Genomic DNA, 19,955 nt, shown 5'->3' on the forward strand with positions numbered 1-19,955 from the left:
TTTAAATAACCCTTAAATTTTCCAATTTCAGCTTTTAAATCAACCGAGTCGCTGTAACGGCTAAGCCTTTTCAGTTCAGTGTTTTTCTCATCATTTTTGGCATTCCCTCACATTTTGTTCAGGTTTTCTCTGTGTTTCTCATTTTTCTCGGTTTTTCAGTTTTTCTCATGCTTTCTGCATTTTCAGTGTTTTCCTGTTCTCAGTGTTCACCATTTTGGATTCTAATTTGTTTATTTATGTTAATTTATTCAAAATATGCATTTTTCCAATTTTTGGTTTTGGTCAGTAATTTATACATTTTTATCATTTATCAACTTTGACCTATGACCTAGAATTTATCATTCTGTAAATTACACATTTTCTAGAATTTGCTATTTAAGCAAGGACTTTCATTTTCACATCAGTTCAACAAGAGATTTCATGGAGTGAACATCAAATTTTTCTAAGTCCAACTTCAAACAAGACTTAGTCATAACTTATAAACTTTTCTCTCATCAATATGAGTTTAGTTTACTAACTTTTATCACACCACTGCCTGGATTATTCCAGCCTCACACTTCAGGCAAGCTGGTAAGTTTTTTCAGCCATTTTGTTTTGTCGGCCATTTTGTTTTGTCGGCCATTTTGTTTTGTCGGCCATTTTGTTTTTTTTCTTTCTTGATGCTTTGCATCATGAGGCATTAAGATTAGGCTAGGACTAGCTTACTTTATTTTCAAGTAATACTATTCAATCAATTTCATCAATCAATATTCAAATTTATACATTCAAACAGGCTTATACTTAAGTTTTACTTTAGACTTAAGCTTTTTCCTTGTGATCAATATTTAGTATTTTTTCAATTTCAATTTTCAGTTTGAACATTATCATCACACATGTTACAAACACTTGTGACCGCTTCCAATTATTCATTCCCACTCCGTGAATCCCTACATTCAAACAGCGTTGAAGTTGTTTGTCAACCGATCAACGTTTCATGTCAGATCGACCCAGAAGATCAAAAGCCAATATCAGATACGATATCTATGGTACTACCGGCAAGAAAGTCATAAACCCAACATCTCCGGAAGTTACCCATCCGCTAGCCGAAGAAGCTTATCATCCGCCAATGGAAGAAGAAGCGATCAAACCCAGAGCTGATGGCATCATGGTGGAGACTGAATTAAAGAAGCTTCTCATTGAAGAGTCTACTTTTCGAGATGAGATCACCGATGCTATCCAAGAAAACTCAACAGATATTGTAAAGAACTCATTACGGCTGATCAACTCAAGCACCGAAAAAATCAAAGAGCTACGCCTTCAATATCGGTCCATCCACAAAACCATTGCTGCATTGATGGATCCCAAGGAATACCAAACAAATTATCAACCGTTCTACACAGACATCACACATCAAGTGGTAGTGTATTTGCAACAATTGAACATTCTCACTGAGGCTCATCATTCGGCAGAGGTCAATGCTGCCACTCAGATCTCAACCAACCAAGCGTGTCTTTTAATTGACGAAATTGATCGCACAATCACTTACCTCAACGCAAGCTGCACTTGTATTGCAACCCTCCTCAGTAATGAAGAACTCAAGCAGCGTAAATCACACATTGAGGAGCAATCCAAAGAGCTGAAGGAAATACCATCAAAACTTCGTGAACTACTCGGCCTTCGTCCAGATATGGAGAAATACAACAGTTTGAAGACAAAGTATGAAGCACTCATCAAATCGAGAGCAGCATACCACGTAAAGATTAATGATGAAGTCAAACTTAGAGAATTCGACAAGCTTGAATCGTTCAAGAAGAGCCGACTTAACATCAAACTGCCACAATTCACCGGGTATGATTCAAAAATTGACATTTATACTTTTATTGATGAGTTTGATAAACTTCACTCCGATTCTGTACCCAAGTCGCTTCAGCCAGAGTTTCTCAAGAACAATTACCTCGATAAACAAGCCTTGGCTATTGTTAAAAGTCTTGACAACATCAAAGACATATGGGATCGCCTGAAACAAATCTTCGGTGATAAGGAGGTACTTTTACAACACAAACTCTATGAACTCATGGAATTGACAAAGAATCCAAAGTTACTGAAAGATTCAATTAAAATCATAGACTCTCTGAGTAAAATAACTAATACAATGAGAGATCTCATGCAACTTGCTGCAAAACACAATATTGAAAATGAACTTTTTTATAGTAACGCATTTTCTCAGATCGTCAGCAATCTAGGAGATAGCAGAATGATGAGATGGCTGCAACTTTCGTGCCAATCTCCAGAAACTGGGAAGAGAAAATGGAAGCAAATGATTGATTTCCTTGAAACTGAAATGGCGGTGCATCAGCAAAAGGCTGCCATACAGATTGCGTCCAACCAAGCTCCAAAACAACCTTCCAAGAAACAACCATCATCCTTTGGGAATCACTCAAACACTGGTGGTCAATCCAATGGCCAATCTGGTCAACAATCAAATGGACAATCTGGTGGTCAATCAACTGGCCAATCAGGTCAACAATCAAATGGTCACCCTGGTTATCAATCAAATGGTCAATCAGGTGGTCAAGCAAATGGTCAATCAATCACTGAATGTTTTGTGTGTGGTGCTACTGATCACGTGCAAACCAATGGTCCAAATGGGACCAAACTTGTCCAATACTTTGCATGCAAGAAGTTTGTGGACATGTCACCTGCTGATCGTTTTCAATTTCTTCTTACAAATGGTTTTTGCTTCCAATGTCTCTACCCTGGCGCAAACGTCAACCAAGGAAAACATCGAGATGGGAAGTGTCAACATCAGTTCGCTTGCAAAAACTCGTCACACAACAGATTCCCAAGAACGAAGCATGTTCTCGTGTGCGACGAGCACAAAAATGATCAACACAACAAAGACGTGCTTGAACACTACAAAGCAAGATGCATCCTGAAACAACCACTTCCTACGTATTCAAAGAACATCAGCATCTTCCATTCGATCTTCAAATCTCAACTCATCAAACCTTCACCAACTGACGATCAACATGACGCAATTTTCATCCTTCAACCAATCAGGATTGAAAATTCCAACTTCACCATTTTCTACGATAACGGTTGTAGTGATTTTATCAGTCGTTATCAATCCGTGCAACGTCTTGGTCCATCAAGAGCAAAACAAGTCTACGATGGTACAATCCATATGAAAGGAATCGCTGGTATCTCAAGTCCAACCAATCATGGTATCTATGAAGTCAACTTACCTCTACGAATTGGGGGTAATGCACTGATGACTGGACCTTGTCTCGATCGAGTCACAAATACATTCCCTATGTATCCACTCAATGGGGAAGTTTTCAACGACATCAAGACAGCTTTCATTACGAATGGAGGCAATGCATCAACACTTCCAACGGTTCCAGAGAAGGTCGGTGGTGATGTCGACTTCATCATTGGTATCAAATATCTACGTCATTTTCCAAAGCCCATCTTCCAAATGCTATCAGGTCTCACCATCTATGAGTCATCCTTCGAAAGTAACGATGGTTCCTTTGGTTTGATTGGGGGACCACATCAGGTATTCAATTTCATTCACCAAAATCAATCAACCAATTTTGTCACCAATCAACTCAGACTCTACTCCTTTGGATACCACGTCAATCCAGATGTCCGTCTTCTAGGCTACAACAATCATTTTGGAGATGTCCAAGACGATACAACAAATCCAATGCACCTCTTCAACTCTGTTGAGGAAGCCGGAAGCTCAATCACTTATCGATGTACCAAATGCAGAGACTGTTCAACCTGCAAAGAATCACCCAACGACATATGTAGCATCAAAGAGGAGGCAGAGCAAGAGATTATCAACAACTCTGTCAAAGTCAACATCAAGGAGAGAAGTTCAACAGCAACCCTTCCTCTCATTGCCAGCACTGATCGTCTTCAACCAAATCGCGGCATCGCTCTTCAAGTCTTCAATCAACAACTCAAACGTCTGGAGAAAAACCCTGATGACAAAGCTGACATCATCAAATCTGAAGAGAAACTTCAATCATTAGGGTATGTTGGTTATGTAAAAAACCTTTCTCAAGCAGACCAAGACCTTCTTCATCAATCTAATATCCAGAACTTCATCCCATGGAGAGCAGTCTGGAAAGAAAACTCTGTATCAACACCTTGTCGCGTTGTTTTTGATGCTTCGATGCCAACCAAGAGCGGTTTTTCCCTAAATGACATCATCGCTAAGGGGAAAAACAATATGAACAAGCTTCTCAACATCTTCCTTCGGTGGAGGGGATACAGATTCGGATTCCACACAGATGTGCAAAAGATGTACAACTCGGTCAAGCTAGACAAATCACACTGGGTTCTGCAACGATATCTCTGGAACAAAACACTTGATTCTACCAAACCACCAGAACAAAAAGTTATCAAAACTTTAATCTACGGTGTCAAATCATCAGGCAACCAGGCAGAACGATGCTTACGAGAGACAGCCAAGCAATTCCAAAATGATCACCCTGACATCTACAGAATCGTATCAGAGGACGTTTATGTGGATGATTGCTTATCAGGTGATCAGACTCTTCCCAAGGTCATCAACACTGCAGATCGACTCGAAACTGTTGTAAACAATGGTGGCTTCACACTCAAAGGTTTCACATTCTCTTGCCAAGATCCAATCAAAACGCTTTCCAAGGACAGTCATTCTGTATCAGTTGCTGGACTCAAGTGGTACCCAAAAGAAGACACCCTATCAATTGATGTTCAGGATCTGAATTTCGCGAAAAAGTATCGTGGTCGAAAACCAACTTCAATCTCTGACATCCCAACAAATCTAACACGCCGACAATGCTCATCCAAACTTGGAGAATTATACGACATCTCAGGCATCGTCACACCTTTCATTGCAACAATGAAGATGGATATGCATCAAATCGTCAAGCACAAATTTGAATGGGATGATACCTTACCGGACAACCTCCGCAACATGTGGGTATCACACTTCGAAATGATGAAAGAGATAAAGACCATCAAATATAAACGCGCTATTGTACCAGAAGAGGCTGTTAATCTCAACATCGAAACTCTTGACTTTGGCGACGCCAGTGAATATTTGGCATGTTCAGCAATTTATGTCCGATTCAAACTCAAAGATGAAACATACTCATGCCAACTCATCTTCGCAAGATCGCAAGTCTTAGAGGAAACAACCCAACCAAGAGGAGAGCTCCTGGCAGCCCTTCTCAACAGTCATACTGGCCAAACAGTCAAGTCAGCATTTGGTGACCGTCATAAATCGTCAATCAAATTCACCGACTCTCAAATCGCTCTATACTGGATCTGCAACCCAAACCTTGATCTGATGAAGTGGACAAGAAACAGAGTCATCCAAATTCTACGCTTCACTGACCGATCTCAATGGTTCTATGTCAAATCAGAAGACATGATTGCCGACATCGGAACTCGCAGATGCTCATCTGTCGACACCATCAATAAAGAATCAGACTGGATCAATGGATACAGTTGGATGAAGTTACCTTCTACACTGTTTCCATCCCTATCAAAGGACAAGATTCAACTCAGTGCTCAAGAACGTCAATTGGCTTATAAAGAATGCAAGCCAGAAGCGAAGTCATTCTTTTCATCTTCAATCATCATAGCAGATGAGGTCGCTAAACGATACAAGCTTTCAAATTATCTCGTTGATCCAAACGCCAGGAAATTTTCCTCTATTGTACGTATCTTGGTTATCATTCGAAAATTCATCAAAACTCATCTCAAGATCTCATCACTTCGCCCGAAACATCTTCAAACAAAGATTCAAGAGGATGACTTAGAAGAAGCAACGAATTACCTGTTCAGAAAGGCAACATTGGAAGTCAACACCTTTGTACCTACGAACAAGGTGAAGAAAATCTCGGAAATGAAAGATGGAATCTTGTACTATACAGGACGAATTCTTCCAACAGATAACATCACGATTCTTGGCAATGCAACAAATGTCATGAAGGATCTAGGAGCACTTCACTTTCATGTACCAATCATCGATCGACATTCACCGCTGGCATATGCCATTGTAAACGACATCCATTGGAATCATCCGACAGCAAGCCACACAGGAGTCGAAACCACTTGGAGATATATCCTTCAAGTAGCATACATCATTGAAGGAAGATACCTCGTGAAACAGATTCGATCCTTATGCGCCAAATGTCGATTTTTGATGAAACAACAACTTGATGTATCTATGGGGCCCACGTCACTAGACAGTCTCAACATCGCTCCAGTCTTCTATTGCTCCCAAACCGACTTAGCTGGACCATTTTCATCCTACTCGAATCATCACAAACGAACAACAGTAAAAATCTGGTTAATCGTTTTCTGTTGCGCAACCACAACTGCCGTGAAGATCAAGCTGATGGAAGATTACACAACGACATCCTTTGTGCAAGCATTCACACGTTTGGCATGTGAAGTTGGCTACCCAAAGAAATTACTTGTTGATGAAGGGAGTCAGCTTCTCAAGGGATGTAAGTCAATGCAACTCAACTTCCAAGACATCAAGGCTAAGATTGAGGCAAAATCATCTATCGAGTTCAGCACCTGCCCAGTTGGTGGACACAACTTCCACGGTCGAGTCGAAAGAAAGATTAGAGAAATTCGAAAATCATTGGAGAAATCAGTCCACCTTGAAAGACTCTCCATGATGCAATGGGAAACCCTTGCAGCATCCATCTCCAACTCAATAAACAATCTACCTTTGGCAATAAAAAACAAAGGTGATTTTGAATTCGCAGACCTCATCACTCCGAACAGACTCATTCTCGGGAGGAACAATGACCGCTGTCCAACCGAACCTCTGTCAATATCAGATGATTCTGATAAAATCATCCGTTCCAATGGGAAAATCTTCAATGCGTGGTTTGAGTGTTGGTTAACCTCGCATGTACCATCATTGATGCACCAACCTAAATGTTTTCTCTGTGTTTCTCATTTTTCTCGGTTTTTCAGTTTTTCTCATGCTTTCTGCATTTTCAGTGTTTTCCTGTTCTCAGTGTTCACCATTTTGGATTCTAATTTGTTTATTTATGTTAATTTATTCAAAATATGCATTTTTCCAATTTTTGGTTTTGGTCAGTAATTTATACATTTTTATCATTTATCAACTTTGACCTATGACCTAGAATTTATCATTCTGTAAATTACACATTTTCTAGAATTTGCTATTTAAGCAAGGACTTTCATTTTCACATCAGTTCAACAAGAGATTTCATGGAGTGAACATCAAATTTTTCTAAGTCCAACTTCAACAAGACTTAGTCATAACTTATAACTTTTCTCTCATCAATATGAGTTTAGTTTACTAACTTTTATCACACCACTGCCTGGATTATTCCAGCCTCACACTTCAGGCAAGCTGGTAAGTTTTTTCAGCCATTTTGTTTTGTCGGCCATTTTGTTTTGTCGGCCATTTTGTTTTGTCGGCCATTTTGTTTTTTTTCTTTCTTGATGCTTTGCATCATGAGGCATTAAGATTAGGCTAGGACTAGCTTACTTTATTTTCAAGTAATACTATTCAATCAATTTCATCAATCAATATTCAAATTTATACATTCAAACAGGCTTATACTTAAGTTTTACTTTAGACTTAAGCTTTTTCCTTGTGATCAATATTTAGTATTTTTTCAATTTCAATTTTCAGTTTGAACATTATCATCACACATGTTACAAACACTTGTGACCGCTTCCAATTATTCATTCCCACTCCGTGAATCCCTACAGTCGCACTTTTAGACTGTAATCAGGTGATTACATTGAAACACAACTAGTGAGGTTTTGTCACGGAGGGACAAGTGTTAAAATATAATGGACCTTCTTTTGAAAAATAAAATGATTAATCAAAAATGAAATGTTGTTTCAAAACAAGTACATACCCTAGTTAGTTTAATAAGTTTATTCATTTTGAAATAAGTCAAACAACAAAAAAGTACTGCAAGCAGAAACTTTTTTCAAATATCGAATTCCTTCCGTGACAATTTCAAGACAAAAAGTTTTTTCACCAGTTTTGTGCAAGTACACTATTTTTGATATTATTGCAAGTTCTAACTATTGGTACCCCAAAATACAAAAAATGAAATTACATTCCAAAGCAACCTCCTTCATGTTCACTTACAAAGTCTGAAATTATTGTCCTTCAGTAACACTTTCACCTTGTCCTTCCGTGACGGATTAAAAATATCTTGTTATTTTTATGATCTTGGACTTGGAAATCTTGGACTTCAATGGGTCTAATCAATTGCAGGAGAGTGTCCTACGAGGTTTAGGACCATTGGGAACCAGCTCAGCCCTGTATGGAGCTCAGAATAAGCTTAAATAAGGCTCCAGTACAGCACTGCAGCGTAAGCCCAGGCGGCTCTGCAGCCCTAAAAGTTGGTTTTCTGGCAAAACTACTGTTCCCAGCCGGTTCTAAACCCTCTAAATCGCTTCAGCATCATGAAAATATGCTAATTAGAGCCTTTGGAAGTAGCTCACTCGATTGCAAGGTCGCGTTTTCACATTTTTTGCTTTAAAAATATAATCTTTCCTGTAAAATTTCCTAATTATTATCACCATTATGGTTGAACAATAAAAATACAGTTCCAAGGTTTTGAAATGAAATGAATAGTAAAAATGGCTATGATTCATGATATGATGTGTCAGTCCACTAGTTTCAGTCAACATTTCTTAAGCTATTGCTGATTTTGAAAAATAGGAATTTTTTCCTTCCGTGACGGTGTCCTTCCGTGACACTGACCTTTCTCAGTTGCAAAGGCCTGTAGCCATTGAAATTAATTTTTTTGACTCAGTTCTTTTTTCAATGACAAGCAAATAGACATAAGTTTCTTCTGGTGGTATTTTGGTTTTAAAATTCTCTTTAAATTCACAGGAATCTGAATCAGCATACTTTTCTCTTTTTTAATGTCTTTGCTGCGTTCCTTCCGTGACAGAACCTTCAAAGTTCAATTATTCAACGAGGAAAAACTTTTATGAAATTTATTTTGCTTTGGAAGTAGTAGTACTATGAAGGCTTTAATTCAGGACTAATACTCTTTTCATTCATTTTACCATTTTTCAAAAATAGACCAAAAAAGGCTCTGATTTCCACTTTCCTTCCGTGACAGAAACGGGACTTTTCAATTTGGCCCTATATCAAGATCATCAAGATTACGTGATTTGGAGTGTAGGCTGATTTTGCTTTCGTTTTCAAGCCAATACTGTGAGAGTGGGTAACTTGCATCAGTGGAGGCTAACATACATAGCCCTCAAATAAATGACCTGGCTGGTCATTAAAATAAACTATATTCAGCTCCGCTCACAGCTCTACTCTACCATTCTTATTTTTATAACTTTGTATTTTAATGACCAGCCAGGTCATTCATTTTAGAGCTATGCATGTTAGCCTCCACTGATGCAAGTTACCCGATCTCACAGTGCTTGCCCATAGTTACAAGGGTTTGTGCAAAAAAACAAATATAGAAATTTTCCAATTTTTTATTGAACCAATAAAAAATAAAATTTTTCCATGTTTCACTTTTTGGCACCAATTCTTGAAAATGAAAATATTTAAGATTTTAAAGTTCCGCCAACTGCTCTAACTTGGGACTATCTGACAAAACATGGGACGGCAATTCGGCCACCATTTCACCGAACCTCCAAAGTCATTCATTCATTCATTTGAGCTAAGGAACGGCGTATTAAGAAATATACGATTTCTCTTTCAATTTTACATAGTGAAAATACAGACCAGATATGCAACAGTCCTATGTTTCGACCAATCGTCCCAAGTTAGAGCAGTTGACGGTTCTTCTTTTATTCAATGATATTTCTTTTATTTATGGCACTTTGTTGACAATCTAACTCTCATCAAATGCCCGGCTTTCTTCAGTAAAAATTGAAGATGAGAAAAAACCTAAGCCACAAATCATGGATTGAAACAAATATGAAGGGTGAGATTTTACAGCCGCCCGTCGTGCAAGACACTGAGAGGCCACGTGTGCCAAAAATAAGGGACGTGTGAAATGCGGTAATTTCATGTGTGGAAATTTGATAAGCTGTTCAGCTGCCAGCCAAGGAGCGCTGGGAAGCAATCAGTAGAGAAGAGACCAAATTTTGTTTTTGTTGCAGATTTCTATAAAAACTTCTCTCAGGGATTACTTGTCAATGTTGATGTGTTGTAGGAGTTTATAAAGTTTAGACTGTCACACTCACCACACTCCACTCACCTTCATCAAGTTCAAACCCCAAAAACCTCTGATGCCTAAAAGCTTTCTTGAGGTAATGAATATGACTGAAAGCTGCTAAAGTATCATTTAAATAGGAAATCTGGAAAAAAATCAAAAGTGAAGATACACACCTTAAAATGCCTCAAATTTTCACAGGTGATTGGCGGCACTGCTTGAGCCATGCTGCTTCTTTAAATTAACCGGCACGGCTGCTTTTTTGTTTACAATTACTACGGTATTCCTCGCAACTCTCAATGGACAATATTGTGGAGGTAAAGATGAAGATTTTTAGAGGAGATAATTATCTCCATAATATTTTTAGCCTCTGCTCACCTTTTAGACAGCCTAGGTTAGGGGATTTCCCAAATGGACCTTCCCTGCATTATAATTTTTTTTGAATTTTTCATGGGCCAAGCACCGGACAGATATAAACAGGTTTGTTTACTTCAGTATATTTCTGGCTTTGAGATTTTACATAGTATTCATTACTACTTGGTCTATCAGCTATTTTTTACCAAACTCATTGTTGTACTAAACTCTTTCTTTATAAAACTGCAAGAGGATCCCTAAACTGTCGTCAAATTTTTCTGGAAGCTTGTGAAAAGGAGTTGCCCTGAGTGCCTGGCCATTAGCAATAAAATGAATGTTCATGGGTATTATGCTGTTATGAAGGACAACAACAAATAATGATTACTTATAAATTATTTGTTGTTATGGACAAGGCAGGGTCAACGTGTGCGATCTCTTCCGAAAGCTGTCGAGATTTCTTTCAAGCTGTCGCGTTCCCAGAAACTGTCGCGTTCCCAAAAACTGTTGCGTTCCCATAAAATTGTCTCATTCTCAAAAACTGTTGCGTGATTTCAGATGTTACTCAGGGAATTCTCTTTTGTAGCCTTGTGGCACGAATTCAATGGGTGAATGAATTTAATATGTAAATTTACGTAACAATGGTACTAGATGTCAGGAATTACAATTCATTTGGCTTCCAAACTCCTGTGTTCAATGGTATAGTCCAGGCTTCCGCGCTCGATAGGATCGATCATCGGAACGGCTCGATGACGGATCGATATGTGATCGATGGATTACTTATCGATCCGGATAGGAGATCGATGGAAGATTCAGCCATTAAAAAGTCTTGAGTATCGATCCTTCGTTGATCCATTATCGAGCTAGTATTTCAATCGAGTATATCGATTCGTCATCGATCGTTAATCGATTCGTCATCGATCGTTAATCGATTCGTCATCGATCGTTAATCGATTTATAATCGATTCGTCATCGATCATTAATCGATTCGTCATCGATCGTTAATCGATTCGTCATCGATCGTTAATCAGTTACATCAATATGCCTTCTTACCTGTCTTTAAAAATATAAATAAAAGTAATCACGAAAAAGGACGCGAAAAAAAAATACATAAGTGTGAGAACAGAGTAATAAAACTCGTTAGAAAAAGTACCATTAGAAGTCATAAAAAATCAACCTGAATAAATGCAATTGAAATCCCAGAGAACTTCATAATTCCCCAAACAACATTACATCACTATGTCAAACTCCCATTACATAAATTTTACAATTACGTCAGAGTAGACTACGCTCGCCACCGAAGAGGTTTATTTGGAAAGGGTAATTACATTTTATTGTTCGCTTCTTTTTTAAAGATTGGCCGGGTTGGAAAAGTATGAATTTCTTTGTACATATTTTACCTACCCCAAATATTTAGGAGGCTGAGTTTTAAACAAATGGTCAAGTTGAAACGAACGATAAATGTATTAAGGTCTGTTTTATTTACCCCCTGGTGACTTAACAAAAGAGACTTACTCGATGTTACAATCCAATTATTGAAAGTTTGTCTCGGCCTTTTAATAATGAGCGAGACATACGTTTTCTGATTACGCAATTTTCATATTGACATTTTCGAGGCATTTTGATGTAACTGTTAATCGATTCGTCATCGATCGTTAATCGATTCGTCATCGATCGTTAATCGATTCGTCATCGATCGTTAATCGATTCGTCATCGATCGTTAATCGATTTGTCATCGATAGGTGTCGATAGGTAACCAATAGGTAATCGATAGGTGTCGATAGGTAATCGATAGCGAGAAAGATCGATTAATATTAGAGCTCGATTTTTAGAAAGAGTTGATAGGGTCGATAAGATCGATAAAAGATCGATGATAGATCGATAACTAATCATAAGCTTAAAAAAATCTTGAGTATCGATCCTCTATCGATTTTGATTTTGATATATCTTATGTTTACGGTCTGGTTTACCTAGATCGTCTGCATTCTGATCTGAGGATGATTATGCGGATATTCTGATTGGTTTGGTCCAAGCGAATCAGAGATCTGAATGGTGGCGCGCGTATAAGAAATTATGCGAGCCGACTTGAAGTCTCCGCCTAAGTAATTGGATGGATCGCGCGGGCGATCAGCAAGGCGTGTATGCTGCTTTGCAAATCTTCCTGATTTTTCTTCCTCGAAGCAAATAACAATATAATGCCTAATTATCTCCCTTGGGTGTTTGACCAAGCATCCAAATAAAAATAACAATAATGGTAGGGAAGAAGTGGGAAGATCAAAACATGGGAATTTTTAGATGTTCTGGTTGTTTTCTTTTCATACTTGCTTAGATATCTTGTTTTAATTTTCTTAATGACATGGTTGCACGGTGTAATAGAACTAAAGGTATATCTTTATTTTGCTTCAATTCTTCTTTTCTGTTTGCCAATTTTGTAGTGCTGTTTTGGGTTGGAAGTTTTGTTTTAATAATTTTGTTTCTCCAAAATTCACTTTGCACTTTCTGTCTAACAGACTTTCCACCACACAGTCTATATTTTATGGTCAAGGCTGCCATTCTAAATTGATTTATCACTGCTGGGGTACCATCTTGAAACTATGCATGTCATTATGTGCATATATTTATTTGCAGCCATAGGAGAATCTGTCAACAGGGGTTCACCTGATTTCTAGGTGAACCAAGCTCTAAAATTTTAGAATTTTGTCTGGCTGAGAGGTAAAACTTATTTTTTCTAAAATTTCGAGCTTGGATATCCAGGCTACTAATTTCAACACCCTTCTTTAGAGATTGGAATAATATGAAGGTCGGAATCACTTATTGAAAAAAGTTTTCTTTGCAATCAGTTGAAGAGTCCATCAGTGATTCCAACCTTCCTATCATTTGCTATTTCTTAAGAAGGATGTCGAAATTAGAAGAGGGATGTTGACACATTAGACCAACTCACGGTATATGATGGGATTAGACAACAAAGTATGCCAACTACACAAATTTACTGTAGATGCTAGAGCTGTTTCCCTCTTTTCTTGAAATAATAGAATAACTACAGCATTAATTTCTGTTTAAGATAGGTGAATTGATGGTTTTAAGGTGTATGTAGATAGATTTCACTGTGTCTTGACTGCGACCTAGACAGTGCCCATTGAACAAATCAATTGCAGTTGAATAATTGCGATTTTATTGTCAACACAATCAAACACAATTGAATATTACCCACAATTTGACTGTTCAATTGAGATTCGATTGCTTTTGACAATGGAATCGCAATTATTCGATTGCATTCTATAACATTCGATTGCATTCTATAACATTCGATTGGTTCAATATGTCAACTTGTCAGCATTTTATTGTTGCAAAGGGAATAATAAAAGAGGTAAAACTAGCCTAGTTTCTAATCCTGGTACAGGAGTTTTAGCCTGAGAGCTGACAGAAAGCTAGGCTAAACTTACCTGTTTTCTCTTTCACATATCGACAATACAACAAAAGTTTGATGTGAGAGTTAGATTGTCAAAAATCCTTTCTGATTGGATGAAATGTTTATCTTTATTTGATTGGATGTTACTTATTAAACAATCACAGCACATTTGGCAAGTTTCTGTACGTGGCAGCAATCAAAAAAATCAAAACTGCACTCTTAAAAAAATTACGTTTGCGTCTTTTTTATCGTTTTTTGCCTAGGCGATATAGCAAACATAGTAATTATAAGCAGACAGTGCCTTTAATTGGTTGTAAAAAATTTATGCCTCAGTAGAAATTTCTCCAACTTTCAACAATGATAGAACAAACATATTTAGACAAAATTAACCAGCGCATTTTTCATCTTTCTCCTTCTTCATCTTCAATGAAGCACTCAAAGTTAAATAGAATTTTAAGTACATAAGATATTCTTATAAACTGTGAAATATCATTTGCACTTTCACTACGTTGGAGTGCATGACGTAACTCGCGCTGCAACAAACTCGCCAACAAACTCTGTTGGCTGATCATAGCATTTTGGTGTTACCACCCTCAAAGTAGCGGGCACCTTTATCATTCGGCAACTCCATCTACAATTTTAAATGAGTTAACAATAGATCCAAGAGGGTGCCCTCATCAAGAAAGATAATTTTCTTTGGTCTTCGGCTTTTTGGAAGTATATATTACTGTAATGTTTTTGGTTGTTTTCCATGGAAAATGGTAAGAAACTTAAGTTTACAAGTGTCATTTAGTTTTTGCTGGCTGATAGAATGGCAGGATCATGGATGGCTTCCCTAACTGCACAAGTAGTATAAAACAGTATCATGGTGATTGGATAGCAAAATATTTGGTGCTTTGACTAAGTGTCTGTGATTGAACAAAAGAAAAACAATCTATATATTTTCCAGGGGGGGGTAAATTTTCAGTTTTTCTTCAATTTCTTGACTTTATTTTACTTGCATCCCGTACGAGATTCAGAAAAAGAAAGAAAGAAAATTCGAAATATAAGATTTAAATATTTCGGATGGGATTTTTCATTTCAAGCGTTGTCAAACAAGCATCTTAACTCATAACATAATAGGAAACGTTGGAAATATTCGGCATATACTGGCATACACTGTGCTGAATATTATCTCTATTATGTATTTCGCTTTATTTTCGTTCTTTAGAAACATGGAATTTTGAGTGTTTTTAAAGAATGTGGTATACACAGGTATACAGGGTTGAATACCATCTCTATGTATGTATTTTGTGTTCTTTAGAAACATGGAATTTTTAGTGTTTTCAAAGAACACGGTATACACTGGTTATGGTTACTATATACTTTTACCTGCACCTTAAATCCAAACTTTTTTGTAATATGAGTTGGGGCTACCCTGAATCCAACCTTATTTCAAGCCAAATTGGGGTTACCCTGAAAAGTCTGTCTCAATATTGAATATAATTTGCAGCGGAGACAAAAAAGGCTGTAGGTTATAGAATTCGAATTAGATAGCGGTTTTGTGCTTGTTGAAAAGACGAACCGGAGTGGAATATTATCAAAAAGAAAAAAAAAGAAAAAAAGTAAAAAAATGATGATTGAAAATGAAGAAGAAGAAAATCAACTTCTTCAATAATTGTGCTATAATCATCATTGTCACACAAGTGATTCTATGATCTTAGAACATCGTCAATGTGAAAAAATCTTTCAAAAAACTTTTTTCAATTGAAAGATATAGTCGAAAGCTTATCACTAATTGGCTTCAAAAACCACCAAAAAACAACAAAAAAGAGGTTTGGTGTAATCTAAGATGCACGATCTAACGATTTACGATTCAGGATGCGCGATCTATGCATAAAGTATGCTGATTATTCCTAATAATTATCATAAAACTTAAATTATATAACATAATTCTAAAACAATGTCATAATATTTTCTTGCTTTTGTTTTACCACGGTAAATTCATGCAGCAAAAAAGAAATAAGTAAGCAATGTAACTACAAATAATTACAACCATAAAATCATGGAGGTAATAAGAAATAGATGGAGAATAAATGACTCGGTAATGGCCTAAGTTATCGTTAAATTCTTTTATATTTTCATTCAAATCGGTTTTCTTTGATTTACTATCATTGGAAGCAAAAAAATCCGAAATGTAAATTTATAAGAACAGAAGTGAGAATGTTATCCTCATTGAAATAAACATTTTATGCAAAAAGTTCTTGTTCAAACACGACACAAAAATAATTTTCTCGTAGTAAGGTTACAATAGTTCTATGATTTCATATCGATGTATTTTTGGGCAAACATATTGCTAATTTTGAGAGTTTCAGCACATTTTCCTTGAATATTTAACTTCATTAGAAATCTTTACGTCTAAAAGGGAGGGGGCTTTCAAATTCTGATGGATGATTAATTTAAAGGTTACCTAATCGTAATATAGATTTTTTTTTAAATCTATCGATGATTTTATGAGAGGGGGCTCTTAAAAATATAGGATTTTGTGCTTGTTCCGGCAAGCTTTTTCTCATTTTGATCAACAAAGCTATTATCTCACAATAGAGCTGTTAAAAATCCAACACCTTTTTATTCAGTTTTTTTATGAACTTAAATATTCCCATGAGTGCACACAAAATTAATCACTTTTTCCCATTGCAACCAAGGAGCCGTTTGCTTCCGATGATTAGGTACAATGAAATAAAAGTCATTTATTCTCCATCTATTTCTTATTACCTCCATGATAAAATTATGAGAAAAAAAACTAACTTACATAATGCTGATAATGGAAGCTACCTTGTGAACATAATCTTACAATAAACAAAGAGTGAACTAAAAGAATGCACAATCAGTTTTAACAATTATAATCGAATATTTTCTTTCTTAATAAAGCAAATAAAAGAATATATTGGTGAACAATATGTTTTGCAGACCGTAATGTAGGAAGCAAAAAACGCTCTATTACGAGAAATAATTTTCTTTCGGTAAACGATTCCCCTATATTGAGTACAGAAGGTGAATGCACGTGGCTTTCACTTTCTTTTAATCTATGACTATGAAAACGCACTGAAAGCTTCTTTAAATATAATTTATATAATCTTACATAAATGATGTTTTTGAAAATAATTGAGTTTCAGCGAATGAAAGTTTGTAAATTGCCTAAATATTATGAATTAATATATTTTATGCACGGATCGTGAATCGTGCATCGTAAATCGTTAGATCGTGTATCTTAAATTACACCAACCCCAAAAAAGAGCCCATTTTTAAGTTAACCCGGGCAAAGTTTTAAGCTGTGTTTTTTGACTGAATAGACATTTTTTGAATTTTTCCCCCCTTTTATGACGTTCTAAGATTGAAGAATCTCTGATATAAAAATGAAGATCATAGCATTTCTATAAGAAGTTAATTTTTTTCTTCTTCTTCATTTTTTATCTTCATTTTTCCATTTTTTTAAAAACATTTTTCTTTTTTGATAATATTCCACTCTGGATTATCTTTTAAATAAGCACAAAATCGTTTTCTAATTCTGTCTAATTTCCAATAAGGTAGCCTTTGTTTTTGTCTCCGCTTCAAATTATATTGACAGCCTTTATAACTAGTGGGACTTTTTGTATTATTTTACTCCAAATTTTAGTGATTTCAGGAGACATTCAAAAGCATGAAAATGGCCTTATATACATTGAAAAGCTGCCTGCTGATGACGAGGAGATTAGATTTTAAACTATGTTTCAGTTTAGCCTGTACCAAGAAGTTGGTACCGGGAGACACAGAAATCTTCTAATTGTAACAGTCCGACGCACTGCAAGATTTTTTTAAATACTTGAAAGGTGGTACAAGCTAATAATACCTTTTTTGACGTACAGACTATGTTACTTCTAACCTTTAATTTATTTATTGTTTTGAATAAGATTGATCACATATTTCTGGAAACAAATCAGACAAATGAAAAGATAACTTTTTGTGTTTTAGTTGGTTTTAACTGGTTTTGAATAAGTTGAAAATTGAATTGAAATTACTGAGATTCACTTTATTTTAGGTATCATGTCACTCTCACCTGAAATGAAATACTGGTTCTCCTCACATTACATTTTAAACACAATAGCTTGTACCATTTATATGCTGACAAAAACTATTCATCCTGTGTGTATTTCTTTGTTTGAACTTGATGAAAATGGAAATTGCCAGTTAGATTATCGGGATACTGAGGTGCTCTTTTTCCTGGCTATGGTCATTGTATTGAAGAATCGCAAATGGAAACCTTTGACTGCTGTAGAATACGTATCTAACATTTATCTTTTTGCTAAGCTGGCCAATTTGTTATTATTCTTTCGACAAGATTTGAGATGGGGTGCTTTATATGCTATTGTATGTCTTCTGCTTTTCATTGCATTTCCTGAGCCAAGTTATACTGGTCCAGAGAAGATCACCTATTTTAGAGGTCAAGCTCTAGATGAGCAGCTACTGCATCATCCAGAGGAAACTTGGATTATAGAATTTTTTGCGCCCTGGTCACCACCCTGCAATCGATTTGCGTCAACCTTTGCTAACCTATCATTGAAATATGATCATCCTTTATTGAAATTTGGTAAACTAGATGTAAACAAGTATGAAAAAGTTGGTAAAAAACATCGTGTTGATGTATCAGTCTCATCCAAGAATCTTCCCACTATCATTGTTTTTGAAAATGGGAAAGAAATTTCACGGCAACCAACTGTCAATCCTGGTGGTTCCATTAAAGTGCATCAATTCAAGGAGGAAAATCTTATCTGTGATCTGGATTTAAATGAATTGTATGCTCGTGCTAAACAAAGAGCTACTGATAGAAATAAAAAGAAGAATTAGAAGTTTTATGGATAACATTTAACTTTAATGTGCGTGGAGACAACTACTGTAAACTTAAAAGTAGTTGTAGTATTTGACTAGTTTTCAAACTAAAGAAAAATAGATCAGTAAATTTTTCCCAATTACTCTAAGATGTTCCTTGAAGATTATCTTTCATTGACATCAGTGTCTTTTACATAAATGGATATTTATGTTCTTGTGAACTTTTTAGATAAACTGTGTATGTACCTGCAATTTACTACACCTTCAGTGCCCCTCTTCAAAATCACCCACAATTGATTATTTGAGTATTCCAGGAAAGATCTTGCTACACGTTTGTTATAGGAGCAAACTATACAAGAACATATTATAACTCCTAACTTCGATGTCAAAAAGATTAAGAACAAGTTAAGAACATTTTAAAACACTCAATTTCTCAAAGAAATACACAGATATACTCAGAATTGAAAAAATTTTAAGATCATTTTTAGATGTAAAACGATGTAAAGATGTAAAGTTTCTTATAAAAAATGTGTACCTTTTGGTTAATTTAAGATTCTTTCAATTTAAGTAATTTGGAAACTGGATTCTCGAGAGCTGATACCTGGAGAGATTTTAAAGAGACCGTAATTCACTCCCTGTTCTGCAAAGTATTATTTCAGTGTTATTTTTATAGGTTGGCAAGTACTTTTTTATTTTCTGGTTTACGGACATTTAGAGATGATCTTTTGGACCGGAGGATGTAAAAAGAATAAAAATAAAATTTTCGTTTTCAAACTTTAATGTTGTGTTGGAAAGAATAAAATGTGTTTTGAGGAAACTTGCATACACCAGAAAATCAAAGAAAGTTTTTCAGCTAGAAAATTGTGTTGAGCGCCATTGGATGAGGCATATTGGGGAAAAGAGATTGCTGTATCCTATTATCTTCCTTTCCTGCTCTTATAAAATGAAGTTTTCTAAAAAAAATCCATTTCATGGCAGATCAAACAGAGTCGGAAGTGCAAAAATAAATAAAATTTCTGTGAATTTCAATTTTATTTTTATTTTATTTTTGCAAAATAATCGTCGGCGATTCCGTAAACCAGAAAATAAAAAAGTAATTGCCTATCAAAAAAATGTCATTTAAAAAAAACCCTTAGATATTTTTTTTATGTATTTTCTAAGAAAAGCA

The 19,955-nt window shown here is 36.0% G+C and overlaps 2 protein-coding genes and 1 long non-coding RNA gene across 4 annotated transcripts in view; 2 read left to right on the forward strand and 1 right to left on the reverse strand.

The window, feature by feature from the left end:
* The window catches only part of LOC136814084 (protein MIX23-like), a 23,556-nt gene extending 13,101 nt beyond the window's left edge, over window positions 1-10,455 (reverse strand). The window contains exon 1 of the mRNA XM_067070583.1: window positions 10,358-10,455. Coding sequence (XP_066926684.1) covers window positions 10,358-10,408 — 51 coding nt within the window. The 5' untranslated portion in view covers window positions 10,409-10,455. The remainder of the gene's footprint in view (window positions 1-10,357) is intronic.
* LOC136814081 (uncharacterized) lies at window positions 485-882 on the forward strand. Its single transcript, XR_010847597.1, has 2 exons — window positions 485-570; window positions 853-882. It is a non-coding gene; the product is annotated as an uncharacterized lncRNA (long non-coding RNA).
* LOC136814083 (thioredoxin-related transmembrane protein 2-like) lies at window positions 7,302-19,272 on the forward strand. 2 transcript variants are annotated; one of them, XM_067070582.1, is made up of 2 exons: window positions 7,302-7,384; window positions 18,000-19,272. In XM_067070582.1, exon 2 carries the CDS (start codon window positions 18,005-18,007, stop codon window positions 18,803-18,805), a length of 801 nt encoding a protein of 266 aa, XP_066926683.1. In that variant the 5' UTR covers window positions 7,302-7,384; window positions 18,000-18,004; the 3' UTR covers window positions 18,806-19,272. The 2 variants fall into 2 exon arrangements, with proteins under 2 accessions (XP_066926683.1, XP_066926682.1); XM_067070581.1 differs by lacking the exon at window positions 7,302-7,384 and adding an exon at window positions 10,573-10,661.
* Window positions 19,273-19,955: the final 683 nt, after the last annotated feature.

This window comes from Clytia hemisphaerica, unplaced genomic scaffold (assembly GCF_902728285.1).
Source record: "Clytia hemisphaerica strain Z4C2 unplaced genomic scaffold, Clytia hemisphaerica genome assembly, whole genome shotgun sequence".
NCBI lineage: Eukaryota > Metazoa > Cnidaria > Hydrozoa > Leptothecata > Clytiidae > Clytia > Clytia hemisphaerica.